The following is a 15,277-nucleotide window of genomic DNA, read 5'->3' as shown; positions in this document are numbered from 1 at the left end:
TATATATATATATGACATTAGAGTCTGCATGAGAATATTAGTATTGGGGTCTCATTAGGCATGCAAGAGGTCTTTGAAGACTGTTCACCTCATTGCAGGGGTAGATCTTCCCATCCCTCTTTAGTGCTGCAGCCTAACATCTGTTTCAGGCCTGCTGGCATGCTAAGCTGCTATTTTCTGATCATTAGAAAAAATATGGGGTAGGCAGCAGGCCCTCTTGGGAGGTGTGCAGGCCCATCACTAGCATGCAGATGGAGGCACATATACCATTGTTTAAATATCTGAAAGGTGTAAATCAAGCTAACACATCATTAACTAAGAAAATTTTGACCCCAGCCTTGACAAATGCAGCTTCACGTGGTCTCAAAGCCCAGCTCTGAGTGTGGAGGATGGCCTCACAGGGAGCGCTGCCCCTGGCATGAAGCCACCCCTTCCTAGACAAAGACCTGTCCTGCTTGGGATAGCAACAACCTTTCCCGACCTTTGAAGAGCAGAGATGATATCATTAATGATGGTATCGAGAGAACAAATCCTGGCTATAAAATAAAAATAAGCAATTTTCTGTAAGGGAGATACTTTTTGGAGAAGAAAACTACAATGTTTCCTGTACTTTTCACAGAGAGGAAGTGACTCAGGTGTACACGGAGTACAATTGTAAGACTGTGATCGAAGCTCTGCAGACCTATATGGGTGCCCAGAAATCTGATAGCTCCTTGGAATTTTCTTGACTTAAAAAAAATCATTTATTTGAATTTGGTTTTGGCTAAATACTGTAAATTCCACTGGGAGGAAGAGTGTGGCACATGTCTTGGAAAGGCCCTGGAGTGTGAAATAGGATCAAGCACTAAGAGCTCAGGCGAACTGGAGGGTCAACAGTGGCTTTCATTGGGAGCAAATACACAAATCAACATTTAAAAATGTTCACATCTGGAAAAACCGCAAGTGTGTATTCTGCCTTTTCTCCTAGATGTTCAATGATTTAGTAACCAAATATCAAAAAATTAGCAGCAAAGAATGCCCATCATATTTGTCTTTTTAACTGTTGTCTGAAAACTTGACAACATGATTAAGGCAAAATTTCTTAGCACAATGAAGATGTATGTAAAAGACTAAAATATATGACTAAAGAAATGTTTACTGCTATAAAAATTATAGTAAAATTATTAAATATAATAATCAAAGTCAATTTTTTAGTTTTACTCAGCCTACCATCTGTTTTCCCTTTGAAGTGTTACAGAATTTGCTGGATTGGTTATAGGAACAGCAGTGACTTCCCTTTGAAAGGCCACTTTTAAAGTATTCCCTCATCTCTGATTTTTGTGCATTGTACAGTTTGGACTTGTGGATGGGTTGATATTGAAAATTCCTCCATCATTTTGTACTGAGTGAACGTGTCATCTGGTAATAGGTTACATTTGAAAACTTTTGTATTCTGTTTTTTTTTTGTTGTTAGCTATTTCTTTTTTTATCTTTAATTTCTTTATTGGTTAAGGTATTACAAATATGTCCTCATCCCCCCATTAAGCCCCAACCTCCCCCCACCGCCCGCACTCATACTCTCATCTCTGCTTATATGCATGCATACAAGTCCTTCGGTTGATCTCTTACCCCCTTCCCTCCTGCCCCCCAACCCTCCCCAGCCTTCCCGCTGCAGTTTGACAATCTGTTTGAGGCAGCTCTGCCTCTGTATCTATTATTGTTCAAGAGTTTGTAATGGTCTCTATTATCCATGAATGTGTGAGATCATGTGGTATTTTTCCTTCATTGACTGGCTTATTTCACTTAGCATAATGCTTTCCAGTTCCATCCATGCTGTTGCAAATGGTAAGAGTTCCTTCTTTTTTACAGCAGCATAGTATTCCATCGTGTAGATGTACCACAGTTTTCTAATCCATTCATCTGCTGATGGGCACTTAGGCTGTTTCCAAATCTTAGCTATGGTGAATTGTGCTGCTATGAACATAGGGGTGCATATATCCTTTCTGATTGGTGTTTCTAGCTTCTTGGGGTATATTCCTAGAAGTGGGATCACTGGGTCAAATGTATTCTTTTTGAGAATTCTGAAATTACTCTTCTACTTTCAGAATATGACCTGGTGTCTCCCTACGAGGTTGACTACAGTGGCAACTACGTGTCCCATGAAATCACACACCCTCAGAGGAGGAAAAGGGCACTGGCCCAGCCTGGAGTGGACTCTCTTCACCTGCGGCTGAAAGGCTCCAGGCACGACTTCCACATGGAATTGAAGACATCCAGCCATCTGGTGGCTCCTGGATTCATCGTACAGACACTGGGAAAGGGCGGCATTAAGTCAGTGCAGGCTTTCCCACCTGAGGATTTCTGTTTTTATCAAGGCTCCTTACGATCCCACAAAAATTCCTCAGTGGCTCTTTCAACCTGCAAAGGTTTGGTGAGTATAGCTCTTGCTACCTGCAATGAGATGGTGGGAACAGTGATGTGTGAAAGAGGAAAGATGACCCATTTCCCTTAAAATATTTGAGCTCAATTTTCTATTATTGCAGTGAAGACTTCTTTGATCTTAAAAGCTGGAGAAAATTGCCAAATAATCAGTTTAAAATATGTCATGCTGCCTTCTTTGGCCCATTTGAAAATAGCACACACATGTCTAGCCTTTTGTTGCCTCTGCTGTTCTAGAATAATTGTGAGAAAACACTGCACCTTGAAAACTGTGCCTACAAATTTATGGCCACCTCTAAAGGCATTGACATTTTAGAAGATGGCTGCACTCTAACTGCTGGTCCATTATTAGTGTCCTAATTTTTAATAGAATGCAGTACTCAGCTGATTGGCCATGGCAATTATTTGATCAGTTGCTTGAAAGCACTTCTGTCATTCTGAAGAGGACTAGTGGCCCAGTGCATGAAATGTGTGTGTGTGTGTTGGGGGGGGGGTTTCCCTTAGCCCAGCCTCGGGCCTAAACCGGCAATCGGACATCCCTCTCGCAATCTGGGACCGCTGGCTCCTAACCACTCACCTGTCTGCCTGCCTGATCGCCCCTAACTGCCTCTGCCTCGGCCCCCACCACCATGGCTTTGTCCAGAACAAAGTTGGATGTCCAGAAGATGGCTGGTCGACCTGGTCTAAATAGCATATTACCCTTTTATTAGCATATATAACTTGCTTGCAAACTTGGGTGTTCATTTCAAATGGGTTGATGAATTCATGGCAGGGCATTGCTGATCTTATCAGACTGATGATTCTATTGGTGCATCCCCCATTTTCTTAATATCAGAATGAGACATTAAGCATCATTTAGGTGCTTCATGTGGTCCCCTTTACTGGGACTCCTAGAGTGAGGGTCATCTGGGCAAGTTGAGAAGATACTGACCTTCAGGCTGACCTAAGCTGAAATATTAATGGTTTGTCTTTGACTTTCCTTAAAATGTCTTTTTTTAAGAAAGAAAATATTATTAGATTCTTTAGCATAAGTTAATCAGTGACACACACAGAGATATAACTTAGAGTGAAAATGTGTGGTCCAAATGCCTTAAGGCAGGGGTCCTCAAATGTTTTAAACAGGGGGCCAGTTCACTGTCCCTCAGACCGTTGGAGGGCCGAACTATAGTTTAAAAAAAAAAAAACTATGAACAAATTCCTATGCACACTGCACATATCTTATTTTGAAGTAAAAAAACAAAACAGGAACAAATACAATATTTGTATTTGCATGTAGCCCGCGGGCCATAGTTTGAGGACCCTTGCCTTAAGGTCTTGACCATATTAAAGGTTTGGCAAACAGGTTTTTGAACATTTATTACATATCTAGAAAGTGCTTTAAGTCTGCCTTGAATTTCTTTTCCTTTCTTGAAAAGGGGAAATCAGACTCTATATATCAGAAGAATTTTGTGTATGTATGTGAATAGTGGGTGCTGAAAGAGCATTCATAACCAACTTCTTAAATACTGAGTATTTGTAGATGCTAAATCCTGTTAATATTTTTTAAAAAATATTAACTTCTACTTTTTAGGGGAATTTGGTATGGGTTGGTCTCATGTCCCCTTTCATTTGTAAAAGGCTTCTGGTTTGAGAATGGATACAGTAGGAAGTGGCCAAGGATAGGGTGGTGGTTATTTGGCAAACTTGTTAAGCATGAAGAGAGTGTGGCTGATTTCTTACATGCTTTCCCAAGAAAAATAGATCATAATTACTGGGCTAACCTCTTCACATAATGCACTAAAGGAAGATAACTCTTCCTTGGCTTTCTTCAACAAAGGTTCAGATCAGAAATGGAAGCCATCTGTGTGGTAGGGAGATGCGCCATGCCCTTTAGAGCTCAGTATGATTGGATTCCTTTGCAGAGATTGGGCAAGGCGTTCCCAATAACCCAGCAGGGGTGCAGGCTCATTGGCTCTAGGGTCTCTGTGAGACCAGCCTCTCCCAGGACCTCTGAGCTGTGCCTGGAGTCTATCCCATGAATCGCCTTAGCTGGCAGCAGGTTGAGATTTCTGCCTCTCTTTGAACTCATTGAGAGTTAACAGTGAAAGTTGTAAATTGCAATTACATGAAAGATAAAGAATTGAAAAAGAATAGGAAAAAAGCCTCTTCTGGATTATAAACACTGGAATTTAATATTTTGGTCACTAGAATAGAAATCTGTATGATTTCACCATTAATCTTCCAAATACATTAATTCCGACTTCACTGACACTTTGTCTGTAGATGGCCATTACAAACATGACCTCAAATAGACTTTCGAATGTGAGGTTCAGGGGATTTTGCCATATGATAAGACAAATCAAAGGCATATTTAAGGAAGAAAAAGGGAGGATAAAGAAGTCCTCTCTCTCTAGCCAGATTTAAAAAAATAAAAATGTTGAATGGGAATGTCCCTCGTGTGGCTGCCAAGTCTGTTATCTGTTTTCTGATTGATGGTTACCCAGCCCTCATCTTCCAAATCTGTTAACATATAAAGAAAACTAGCATGTGTTTTAAGTTAGATGATGGGGATTTTTTTGTTATTGTTGTTGTTCTTGGTTCTTTCAGATTCTAATTAAGTTCCAGGTAGAGCTCAGTTAAGTTTTTATTTGTTTGTTTGTTTATTTTAACGGGGTTTCTAGTTGACCCAGCCATCTTATGGGAGTCTAGAGTCAGTAGAATTCTCTTTTATCTGCTTTGCTGTAGCTAAACACACCTTTGTAGATCCTAGTGGAGACCGCTTTGAAAACAAGATCCCTGATGATGGGAAATAACCAATAGTCCATTCTTCTGATTTCATCTGTAGTATGGAACTATTTATTACCTTTAAGTGAATATATATTGTTTAAATAAGAGTTTAATATGTTGTATCATTCAACTTAAAAAACTGGTTTACAATTAGCAATTTCCAAACTGATAAATAGTTTTTCCTCTGGTCATCAGATATGGAGTTTGGGAACATAGTGCTATAGTCCTCTAATAAGTGATTTGAGGAACAATGTGGAATATGTTTGGCTGTTGTGAGTAACGCTGCTATGAACATTTATTTACAAGTTTTTGTGCAGATATATGTTTCATTTCTCTTGGGTTTATACCTAAGGATATAATTACTGGGTCATATGGAAATTCTATGTTGAACATTTTGAGGAAGTGCCAAACTGCTCTTCACAGTAGCTGTACCATTTTGCATCTCCCCCAGCAATGGACAAGGATTCTAATTTCTGCCCATTTTGGCCAATTTTTGTAGTCCATCTTTTTTAACATAGCTGTCTTAGTGGGTATAAAGTGGTATCTCATTGTGGTTTTGATTTACTCGATAGAGAGTATTGGTTGACAGAATTGTTGTTGTATTTAGGGTGTTTTTTCCCCAGTACTTTGGATATGTCATCTTACTGCCTTCTGGATCCCATTGTTTCTAATTATAAGTCAGCTGTTTGTCTCACTATAGTTTTTATGTTGCTATTTCAAGATTTTCTCTTTGTATTTCAGCATTTTTTACTATGATATATATTGATATGGGCGTCTTTGTGTTTATTCTTTGGCACTCCCATTATGCATATGTTGGTGTGCTAATATTTCCAACATTTCTCTGAAGCTCCATTTATTTTACTACATTATTTTTTTCTGCCTTCAGATTGCATAATCTTCATAGATTTATCTTCAGGTGTCCTCATTCTCTGCTGGCAGTTCAAATATATTGCTAAGTTTCTGTAGTAAGTTTTCAACTTAAATATTGTACCGTTCAACTCCATAATAATATCAAGTTCTTGGCACAAATCTGAATGAACTTTAGTTCCTCTTGCATAAAACATATTGTTTGTTATGGCATTAATAACACTTCTCCTAATATGTAATTATTCACGTTTTTAACAATTTTGGAATACTTGTAAATGCCACATTTCTCAGGTCTCTTTAAGAATTTCCTCACTTGGTTGGAGACTTACTTTGGACCCTGGTTTGAATTATACAAGGTTTTATTTCCAGCCACAAACCCCAGGGATTCTCTGGAAACTTTAGTCATTGAGAGTTTCTCTAAAGCACCCAATAAATCCTAGGAAACTATCTGAAATATTGCCAAAATTTCAACTGATGCTGAAAAATGTTCATGAGTTAGAAAAATAAAATGGGAGTACAAAGAAAGAATCAACATGAAGATTTTCAGAAGAGATAATATGAATTTTAAAAGAAAAGTGTCACTATCTGAAAAGGCTGGTGATAGTAAACCCAGTGGAAAATATGTCAGTCTGGGAAGACATGTGAGAGAGTTATAGAAAAAGTAAAGTTTTTAGGTAAAGTATGACCAAAATTTGTGGATATTAAGAAACATAAAAAAGTGAGTGTGGAGAACTGAATGAAAATACTTGATAATTCAATAAATTTCTGCTAATTAAGAAAAATATAGTTAGAAATTTGAAATTTATAAAAATGAATTTATTAATCACTAGAAATAAATCAAAGGAACATTTTATAAAATAAACTTTTATACTTGAAAGGACCAAATATTTTTCCAATAGCTTACCGTTAGTTGTAAACCAAAATTAGATGATTAGGGAAAATTAATTATAAAACTTATGGTTTTGTTCCACTTTCCTTAGAGATAGGAAGTAAAATGGAGATGATTAAAAGTCTATAGGAAGAAGACGGGAAGTCCACAGGGGCAGACAGGAAGTCCAGAGGGGGTCGACAGGATGTCTACAAGTAACCAAAAGGAAATCCACAGGAAACAGGGAACAGGCAGAAAGTTTATAGGGATCAGACAAGAAGTTCACTGTGGGCAGACAGGAAGTTCACAAGGAGAAGGTAGGAAATTTATAGGGAGAAGACAAGAAGTCTATTGGTATAGTTAATTGACAGTAAATGGATGTATCCAATATGGCATTCACTGTCAATATATAAAGAAGCTACCAGAGAGATGCCCCAGTGAAGGTTGAAAAGCAGAGTTCTGATCTTTTCATTATCCTTCTCAATATGCTCCCATTATACTCGGAGTAAACCCCTACATCCTCATTATGGCTGACTATGCCTTGGAGGTTTGCCCTTACCTATAACTCCAGCCTAATAAGGAAAACTCTCTAGATTGAAGCAGCACCAACTTATTTCTTTCCAAATAAGGCTGAGCTCCTCACCCTCTCTGGGCCTTAGAAAATGCTGTTCTCACTGCCTGGAGCACAATTCCCACCCCTCTTCAAATGGCTAAAGGTCTCAATTGGAAAATTACTCCTGGAAGTCATATTTCTCTTCTAAGCCAGGGTAGGTTCCCATGTAATACATTCATGACTCACCTTGGTTTTCTCCTTGAAAGAAATTATAATTTAATCCTTATTTTGGTTACTAGATCAGTATTTACCCCTTATAATATACAGTGAACATCCTAAGGGCAGCATCATAACCTCAATGAATGATCCCTTCGACCACCAGCACATAACAATATTCCTTGTCCATGGAAGTAACTGAATGGATGGTAGAAGGAAGAGGGGTTGGATGAATGGATGATTGGATAAATGAATGGATGGATAGGTAAAAGGTTGTAGTTTCAAATTCTAGTTTCATTAATGCTGGAGAGAATCCCTGTATCCAGACAGAGGGTGCAGTGATTGTAAATAGCCATGTCTAGAAATGGTGCTGTGTAAGTTGTGTTCGGAAAGCATGCGTTTCCTAGGCAACCACCACACAGACCCAAGCCAGTCTGTTGAGGCCTTGGGAGCATATTTACACAGCCCAAGTGCTCTTCACATTAGCATGGTCTCAGGAAAGGCTGTCTGCAAGTGAGTACTTTTCCAGTCATAACCCTATAAGCAATTTTCTTCAAAGGGTAGCTAGAATCTCTAAACAAAATTCTAAATAGCAAATGTAGCAATGAAAGGTTATGATGCAATTTATGTAAAGTGTGTTTCAAGAAACTAACTGGCATTTGTTCATTGCTTAGCCTTTTATACCTTAGTGTGTGCTCAGATATATTATCTCCATTTCTTGGACATATTTCTTGATTCTCAAGCTTATGACAAGGGTGGGTTGTCTATTGCATATTCAGATTTCTGAGAAATAGCATTCTTACCACCCCAAATCCTTCACAAAAGGTGATGAAGCAAATTTATTCTGTGTTAACTTTCAGAGATAAAAAGGTGTCACTTATTATAAAATAAGAAAAATAATACATATTTATTGTATCAAGATAAACATATTAAGCAATTGTTTTATCAAAATCCAGAACCAACTTAGTCAACAAGCATTTTGGAGCACCTAAAATTTAAAGGCCGTGGTAGTTAACCTGAGAAATAAAAGAACAGACATACATGAACTCTTTTTATGCAAAGAAAGGTTCCTAGATATACATTCAAACAAGAAACAGAATAAAATGACTTCATAAAATAAGCAAATGGGAAATATAATGAAAAAAAATGGCCTTTAGAGTCAGACAAATCAAATTTCTCTCACTAGCCAAGTGGCTCACCACTGTGCAGTCCAGTTTTCTTAATTTGTAAATAACACTGGCCTCATATAGTTGCATGAGGATTAAGTGAGACTATAGATATATATTTTTAAAAGCCCTTTGTACAGTGCTTGGTGCATACTAAGGGCTGAGCAAGTATTTGTTCTTTTCCTCCTACCCCCATTATTAAACTATGTAATTTGGATTAAAATCTAATTAGAGAATAACTGTGCATGTTGTAATACAAGCAAGTTCAACTAAAGTTAAAGAACCAAGAGATGGAGTTACACTGACCTTCAGAGAAGCCGCACAGATGAGGTGGGGAAAGGATTAGACCATATTTTGGTTACAATAGAAACTTTTAGGTGATTTCTTGAAAGCACTTTAGGATGATAAAAAGACATATCATTTGAGCAAGCAATTTAAAATGCAAGAGCATTGTTTATGCAATTCTTAGAACCATTGCTTATGCCCACGTGGTTGATAGAAAATTTTCTGTTCCCAACACCTGGGAGATTATTTTGTGCTTAGTGAGGTACCATAAATGAGGGAAGTGCCCAGAACAGCTGACATTTTGACTTTGTATTCCCCCTGCAGCAGCCAAAGGAGCTATAAACCTTGTTTTATGTGCATAGATTATCTCTAACTGCAGATTGGGAGTCTTGACTATTCCCTTTGCAGGTCATCATTAGGTAATAAAACAAAAAGTGATGGATTGCAGAATAATTAAGCCAAAAGAGAAGCTAGAATGTTTTATATCACAGTTCTGTTTCTGGTTGTGATGTACAAGTATGTGTAGAAGACTTGGGAGACTAAATATTAGATGTTGCAATATGCAAGGGCTGTGCCGTGTAAGTGTGCCATATGTAGAAACATAAGTCATTAATGTTCCTTAAGAAGGTCTATAATATAAGGCAGTCTTTTATTCACTATTCAGTATCATTACTATTAATTTTGACTGTTGCTTTGATGCATACTGTAATTATATGTTTACTGCTTGAAAACTTTTTTTGGATCTATTTGCAATCATAATTTCTTACCTCTGCCTCTAATAATCCAATATGTTGTCTGTCAGGAGTAGTTTATGAGTTTATACATTTAAATAAAGTTGAGCTCACTAATCCCCACCACTTTTAAGTTTCTTGTTATTAAATCTCTGAAAAGATATAATAATACATGTGTCATACCCTCCTCCAGTGGAGGAAGGACTAGATCCACTTGGTTTATTAAATTTTTTGAAGAAATACTGACACCCACGTATTTGAGGTGGGAACAAGTCTAAAGTCTCAGAATGACTGCAACCCAGACTGTGGTCAGTGCAATGACTTTATGGGAAACAAGTGTTTTCTCTGAAATTGGGTTCCAGATTCGGACTGGATCATGCAAAATTTTACATTTACTTAGAATAATGGATGCACTCCTTACTTAAACTAAGCAAATACAGCTTCACCTCAGGCCTGAGTCACACATGTGCACTAGTGGCTGAAAGAAGGCAAATACAGCTTTTAGCCTCACCAGAATGGCCAACTGCTCCTGGATGACTGAGTCCCTATTTGTAAAGGGGACACACAGTGTTTAAAATGACCTGTGTACTTATGTCTTAAAATATGATGTAAATTAGTGAGAATAATTTGACAGTCTCACAGAATGCAATTTAAATGTAAAAATGTCCTAAGAACTCGTAACTTAAAATTATATTGTTGAATGACAGTCCTCGATTACATATATACCCAATAATTACATATCTTATTGTATATGTATGCTATAATAAAAGTATTACTATATACACTGTAATCAGGCGTTAACATCCATTCTAGCCAATATCCTTACCCAACTATGAAGGCCAACCATATTAATTACATGTTGACATTGTATCATGTTCTATTTTATAGTTTGCAACTTAATCATCTCATTTGGCAATTATTCACAGTTTAGATTTCACCCTCATCTCATGCAATTTAAAATGGATTCGATTTGGAAACTTCCAAGATGTCTCTTTTGTTTGATCTTAGTTTCAAAGTCAACCCCAACCAACTTGCTTCTCTGATTTCAGCCCTTTCATCTACCCATGGTCAAAGGTGTGACCAGCTTCAGGCTCTGACATGCGATGCAGTGGCCATGACATGGCTGTTGCACACACAATGCACATGTGCATAAATTTGTAGAGTAAGCATAATAGGTAATTTATTCTTTTATATTTGGCTAGACATAGAGACAAAGATGCATGAGGGGAGTCTGGTTGTCATCGCCATCATTTTAGTTGGATCCTGTATGGAGAATTTCTTTTATGATGAGTTAACTTCCCAAATTCCTATAGTGCTTTGATTCACTTTCCATTCACATATTCTTTCTACTGTTTTTTATGTCAATAATCTCACAGCACACATTTATACTCTTGCCCAGAAAGGTAGCCTGTGATAATATTTTCTGTCATAAGAAAAGTAAACACATCCTTAAGGCTTTGACATGCTTCAGTATGGTGGTTCTTTGGAAATGGTGGTTCCTCTGTTCATTGTAACCAGACAATGAGGAGGATTGTGATGGTTTCACGCAAAGGTTGTTTATCTCATCTACCCATCGCTTTTCTCCAACACCTAAACCAGAGCCTTGGGGAAAAATTCTTAACCTAAAACTGATCTAATGCTTAGTGGACTCAAGTAATTGGAGTCAAAACTGTTCCAATGCTTAATGTACTCAATGTGTCATTATTTTGAAAAGACTTAGTTGCAATCTAGTCCATGTTTAGTTGTTAAAAAACAAACATATATGGTGAATTCTGCTTCTTTATTATAGGATGATGTATGTTAAAGTATGTGTTAGTGATGCAATTTGAATGATTTCAAGAAATATGATAATACACCCATTATAAATAATGATGAACATTGATATTAAAATGAGCACTTACTGTATGCCAGGCTGGGCATTTTTGTAAGCAAATTAATTACATGCATTACTATTGCATTCTATTAGCAATACTAGAAGAGGTTCTGTTCCCATTATGTACAAAAGGAATCTGAGGATCAGACAGATTATGTAGCCTGCCAAAAGCTGCCATCCAACAAGGGACAGAATCCAGATTCCAAGGCAAATCTATTGGGTCTCAAAACAAATGATGAGCTTTCCACACAGCACCCATGTCTCCTTCCAGGGTCATTCGCCATCTGTATCCTTGTGTATCCTTGGAATCTAATTGATTGGTTGTACAACATTGGATCTTGTCAGTAAAAACAACAACAAAAAACTTAGATGTACAAAACCTGTGCTTTTAATCACGTTGATGCTTGTGAGGGGGAGTATCCTTGTGTATCCTTGGAATCTAATTGATTGGTTAGACAACATTGGATCTTGTCAGTAAAAACAAAAAAAAAACTTAGATGTACAAAACCTGCGCTTTTAATCACGTTGATGCTTGCAGTCACACATGTGCACTAGTGGCTGAAAGAAGGCAAATACAGCTTTTAGCCTCACCAGAATGGCCAACTGCTCCTGGATGACTGAGTCCCTATTTGTAAAGGGGACACACAGTGTTTAAAATGACCTGTGTACTTATGTCTTAAAATATGATGTAAATTAGTGAGAATAATTTGACAGTCTCACAGAATGCAATTTAAATGTAAAAATGTCCTAAGAACCCATAACTTAAAATTATATTGTTGAATGACAGTCCTCGATTACATATATACCCAATAATTACATATCTTATTGTATATGTATGCTATAATAAAAGTATTACTATATATACTGTAATCAGGCATTAACATCCATTCTAGCCAATATCCTTACCCAACTATGAAGGCCAACCATATTAATTACATGTTGACATTGTATCATGTTCTATTTTATAGTTTGCAACTTAATCATCTCATTTGGTAATTATTCACAGTTTAGATTTCACCCTCATCTCATGCAATTTAAAATGGATTCGATTTGGAAACTTCCAAGATGTCTCTTTTGTTTGATCTTAGTTTCAAAGTCAACCCCAACCAACTTGCTTCTCTGATTTCAGCCCTTTCATCTACCCATGGTCAAAGGTGTGACCAGCTTCAGGCTCTGACATGCGATGCAGTGGCCATGACATGGCTGTTGCACACACAATGCACATGTGCATAAATTTGTAGAGTAAGCATAATAGGTAATTTATTCTTTTATATTTGGCTAGACATAGAGACAAAGATGCATGAGGGGAGTCTGGTTGTCATCGCCATCATTTTAGTTGGATCCTGTATGGAGAATTGCTTTTATGATGAGTTAACTTCCCAAATTCCTATAGTGCTTTGATTCACTTTCCATTCACATATTCTTTCTACTGTTTTTTTTATGTCAGTAATCTCACAGCACACATTTATACTCTTGCCCAGAAAGGTAGCCTGTGATAATATTTTCTGTCATAAGAAAAGTAAACACATCCTTAAGGCTTTGACATGCTTCAGTTATGGTGGTTCTTTGGAAATGGTGGTTCCTCTGTTCATTGTAACCAGACAATGAGGAGGATTGTGATGGTTTCACGCAAAGGTTGTTTATCTCACCTACCCATCGCTTTTCTCCAACACCTAAACCAGAGCCTTGGGGAAAAATTCTTAACCTAAAACTGCTCTAATGCTTAGTGGACTCAAGTAATTGGAGTCAAAACTGTTCCAATGCTTAATGTACTCAATGCGTCATTATTTTGAAAAGACTTAGTTGCAATCTAGTCCATGTTTAGTTGTTAAAAAACAAACATATATGGTGAATTCTGCTTCTTTATTATAGGATGATGTATGTTAAAGTATGTGTTAGTGATGCAATTTGAATGATTTCAAGAAATATGATAATACACCCATTATAAATAATGATGAACATTGATATTAAAATGAGCACTTACTGTATGCCAGGCTGGGCATTTTTGTAAGCAAATTAATTACATGCATTACTATTGCATTCTATTAGCAATACTAGAAGAGGTTCTGTTCCCATTATGTACAAAAGGAATCTGAGGATCAGACAGATTATGTAGCCTGCCAAAAGCTGCCATCCAACAAGGGACAGAATCCAGATTCCAAGGCAAATCTATTGGGTCTCAAAACAAATGATGAGCTTTCCACACAGCACCCATGTCTCCTTCCAGGGTCATTCACCATCTGTATCCTTGTGTATCCTTGGAATCTAATTGATTGGTTGTACAACATTGGATCTTGTCAGTAAAAACAACAACAAAAAACTTAGATGTACAAAACCTGTGCTTTTAATCACGTTGATGCTTGTGAGGGGGACAACTGTGCAATAATTGAGTACCACCTCACTCAGAAAACTGATTCCTCCAGAAAATTTGTAGGTGAGGGCTTTTATAGCTCTGTGTTTATAGCTCTAATGGTTATTAACTCACATGATTATAAAATTTGGTGGCAAAAGACCAGAAAGAGAGGACAAGACAGAGAACATATGTTTAAAACATTTTTAAAAACATTTTTAATCCAACACTAATCAAGGAAGGCTATATAAATTTCCCATTGAAATAATGGTGGGTCCCTCTAATTCACCCTAATTCTCACTAGCAGACACTGTGCCTTCCTAATGGATAAGACAACAGTGTTTACAACAGCATTACTCCCTTTCATATGGCTGAGTCAGAAATGGATGTGAGAACTGGCAGAAAGGCAACTTCAGAGAGCATTGTGATCTTAGCCATCATTGGCTGACCAAGAGAAGTGAATGTCTCACTTGGAAATGACTAGAAAACTGATTTTAGGATATTCTATTTTTATTTTGTGTGTGAAAAAAAGTATGTAAGAGATCATATAAATATCCCTCATCTATCTTTTGGGATATTTTGTGGTTGAATGGATTAGGAGCCTAAATTAGCATTAGCATCCAGTTATTATGGAACAGTGTATTTGCAGGATGGCCGTTTACCCCTCATGGGGCTGCACACTATTTTTATGGCCACAGAAGGGGAGGATGAAGCCGAGCCCATGCTTATTAGGAGTTGCTCTCTCTGAGCCACAGTGAGGATCGAATTCTTTCCTCACTGGCGGGCAAAGGTAACAGCTGACTGTCTTGTGAAGGTTTAGACAAACCAGCTGTGAATCACACTAAGGAACCAACCTAGCCTGTTCTTTTCATTATTTGTTTTGCTTTTGTTTCCTTTGTTTCCCTCTGGAAGTGATGGACCTGCCCGAGAGAGCTTTCCAATAGGGAGCTCTCCCCTTGTGCCGGTGCTGTTTGGAAGATCTCTACATTCTCATAGATTAATTTTGCCATAGCATTTGCCAATGTTTTATTTCTACAAAAAAAAAATATGGCATTTGCTTAATAGATTCTTCAGCACAGCGTATTAAGAAGGCAATCAAAAATACACCATTTTGAATATGCATTGCCACATTGTATAATGATTATAGGATTTGATCTGGCAGCCTGGGAATAGGACTGATCATA

The 15,277-nt window shown here is 37.4% G+C and overlaps 1 protein-coding gene across 1 annotated transcript in view; it reads left to right on the top strand.

Annotated features, from left to right (window-relative positions):
- ADAMTS16 (ADAM metallopeptidase with thrombospondin type 1 motif, 16) overlaps positions 1-15,277 on the top strand; it is a gene marked incomplete at its 5' end in the record, with an annotated part of 106,576 nt that overhangs the window by 5,592 nt on the left and 85,707 nt on the right. Inside the window, one exon of the mRNA XM_014550383.1 lies at positions 2,085-2,410. Coding sequence (XP_014405869.1) covers positions 2,085-2,410 — 326 coding nt within the window. The remainder of the gene's footprint in view (positions 1-2,084; positions 2,411-15,277) is intronic.

This window comes from Myotis brandtii, unplaced genomic scaffold (genome assembly GCF_000412655.1).
Source record: "Myotis brandtii unplaced genomic scaffold, ASM41265v1 scaffold115, whole genome shotgun sequence".
NCBI lineage: Eukaryota > Metazoa > Chordata > Mammalia > Chiroptera > Vespertilionidae > Myotis > Myotis brandtii.
Note: the sequence above shows the minus strand (reverse complement) of the source record. Positions and strands in the feature narration are given on the sequence as shown.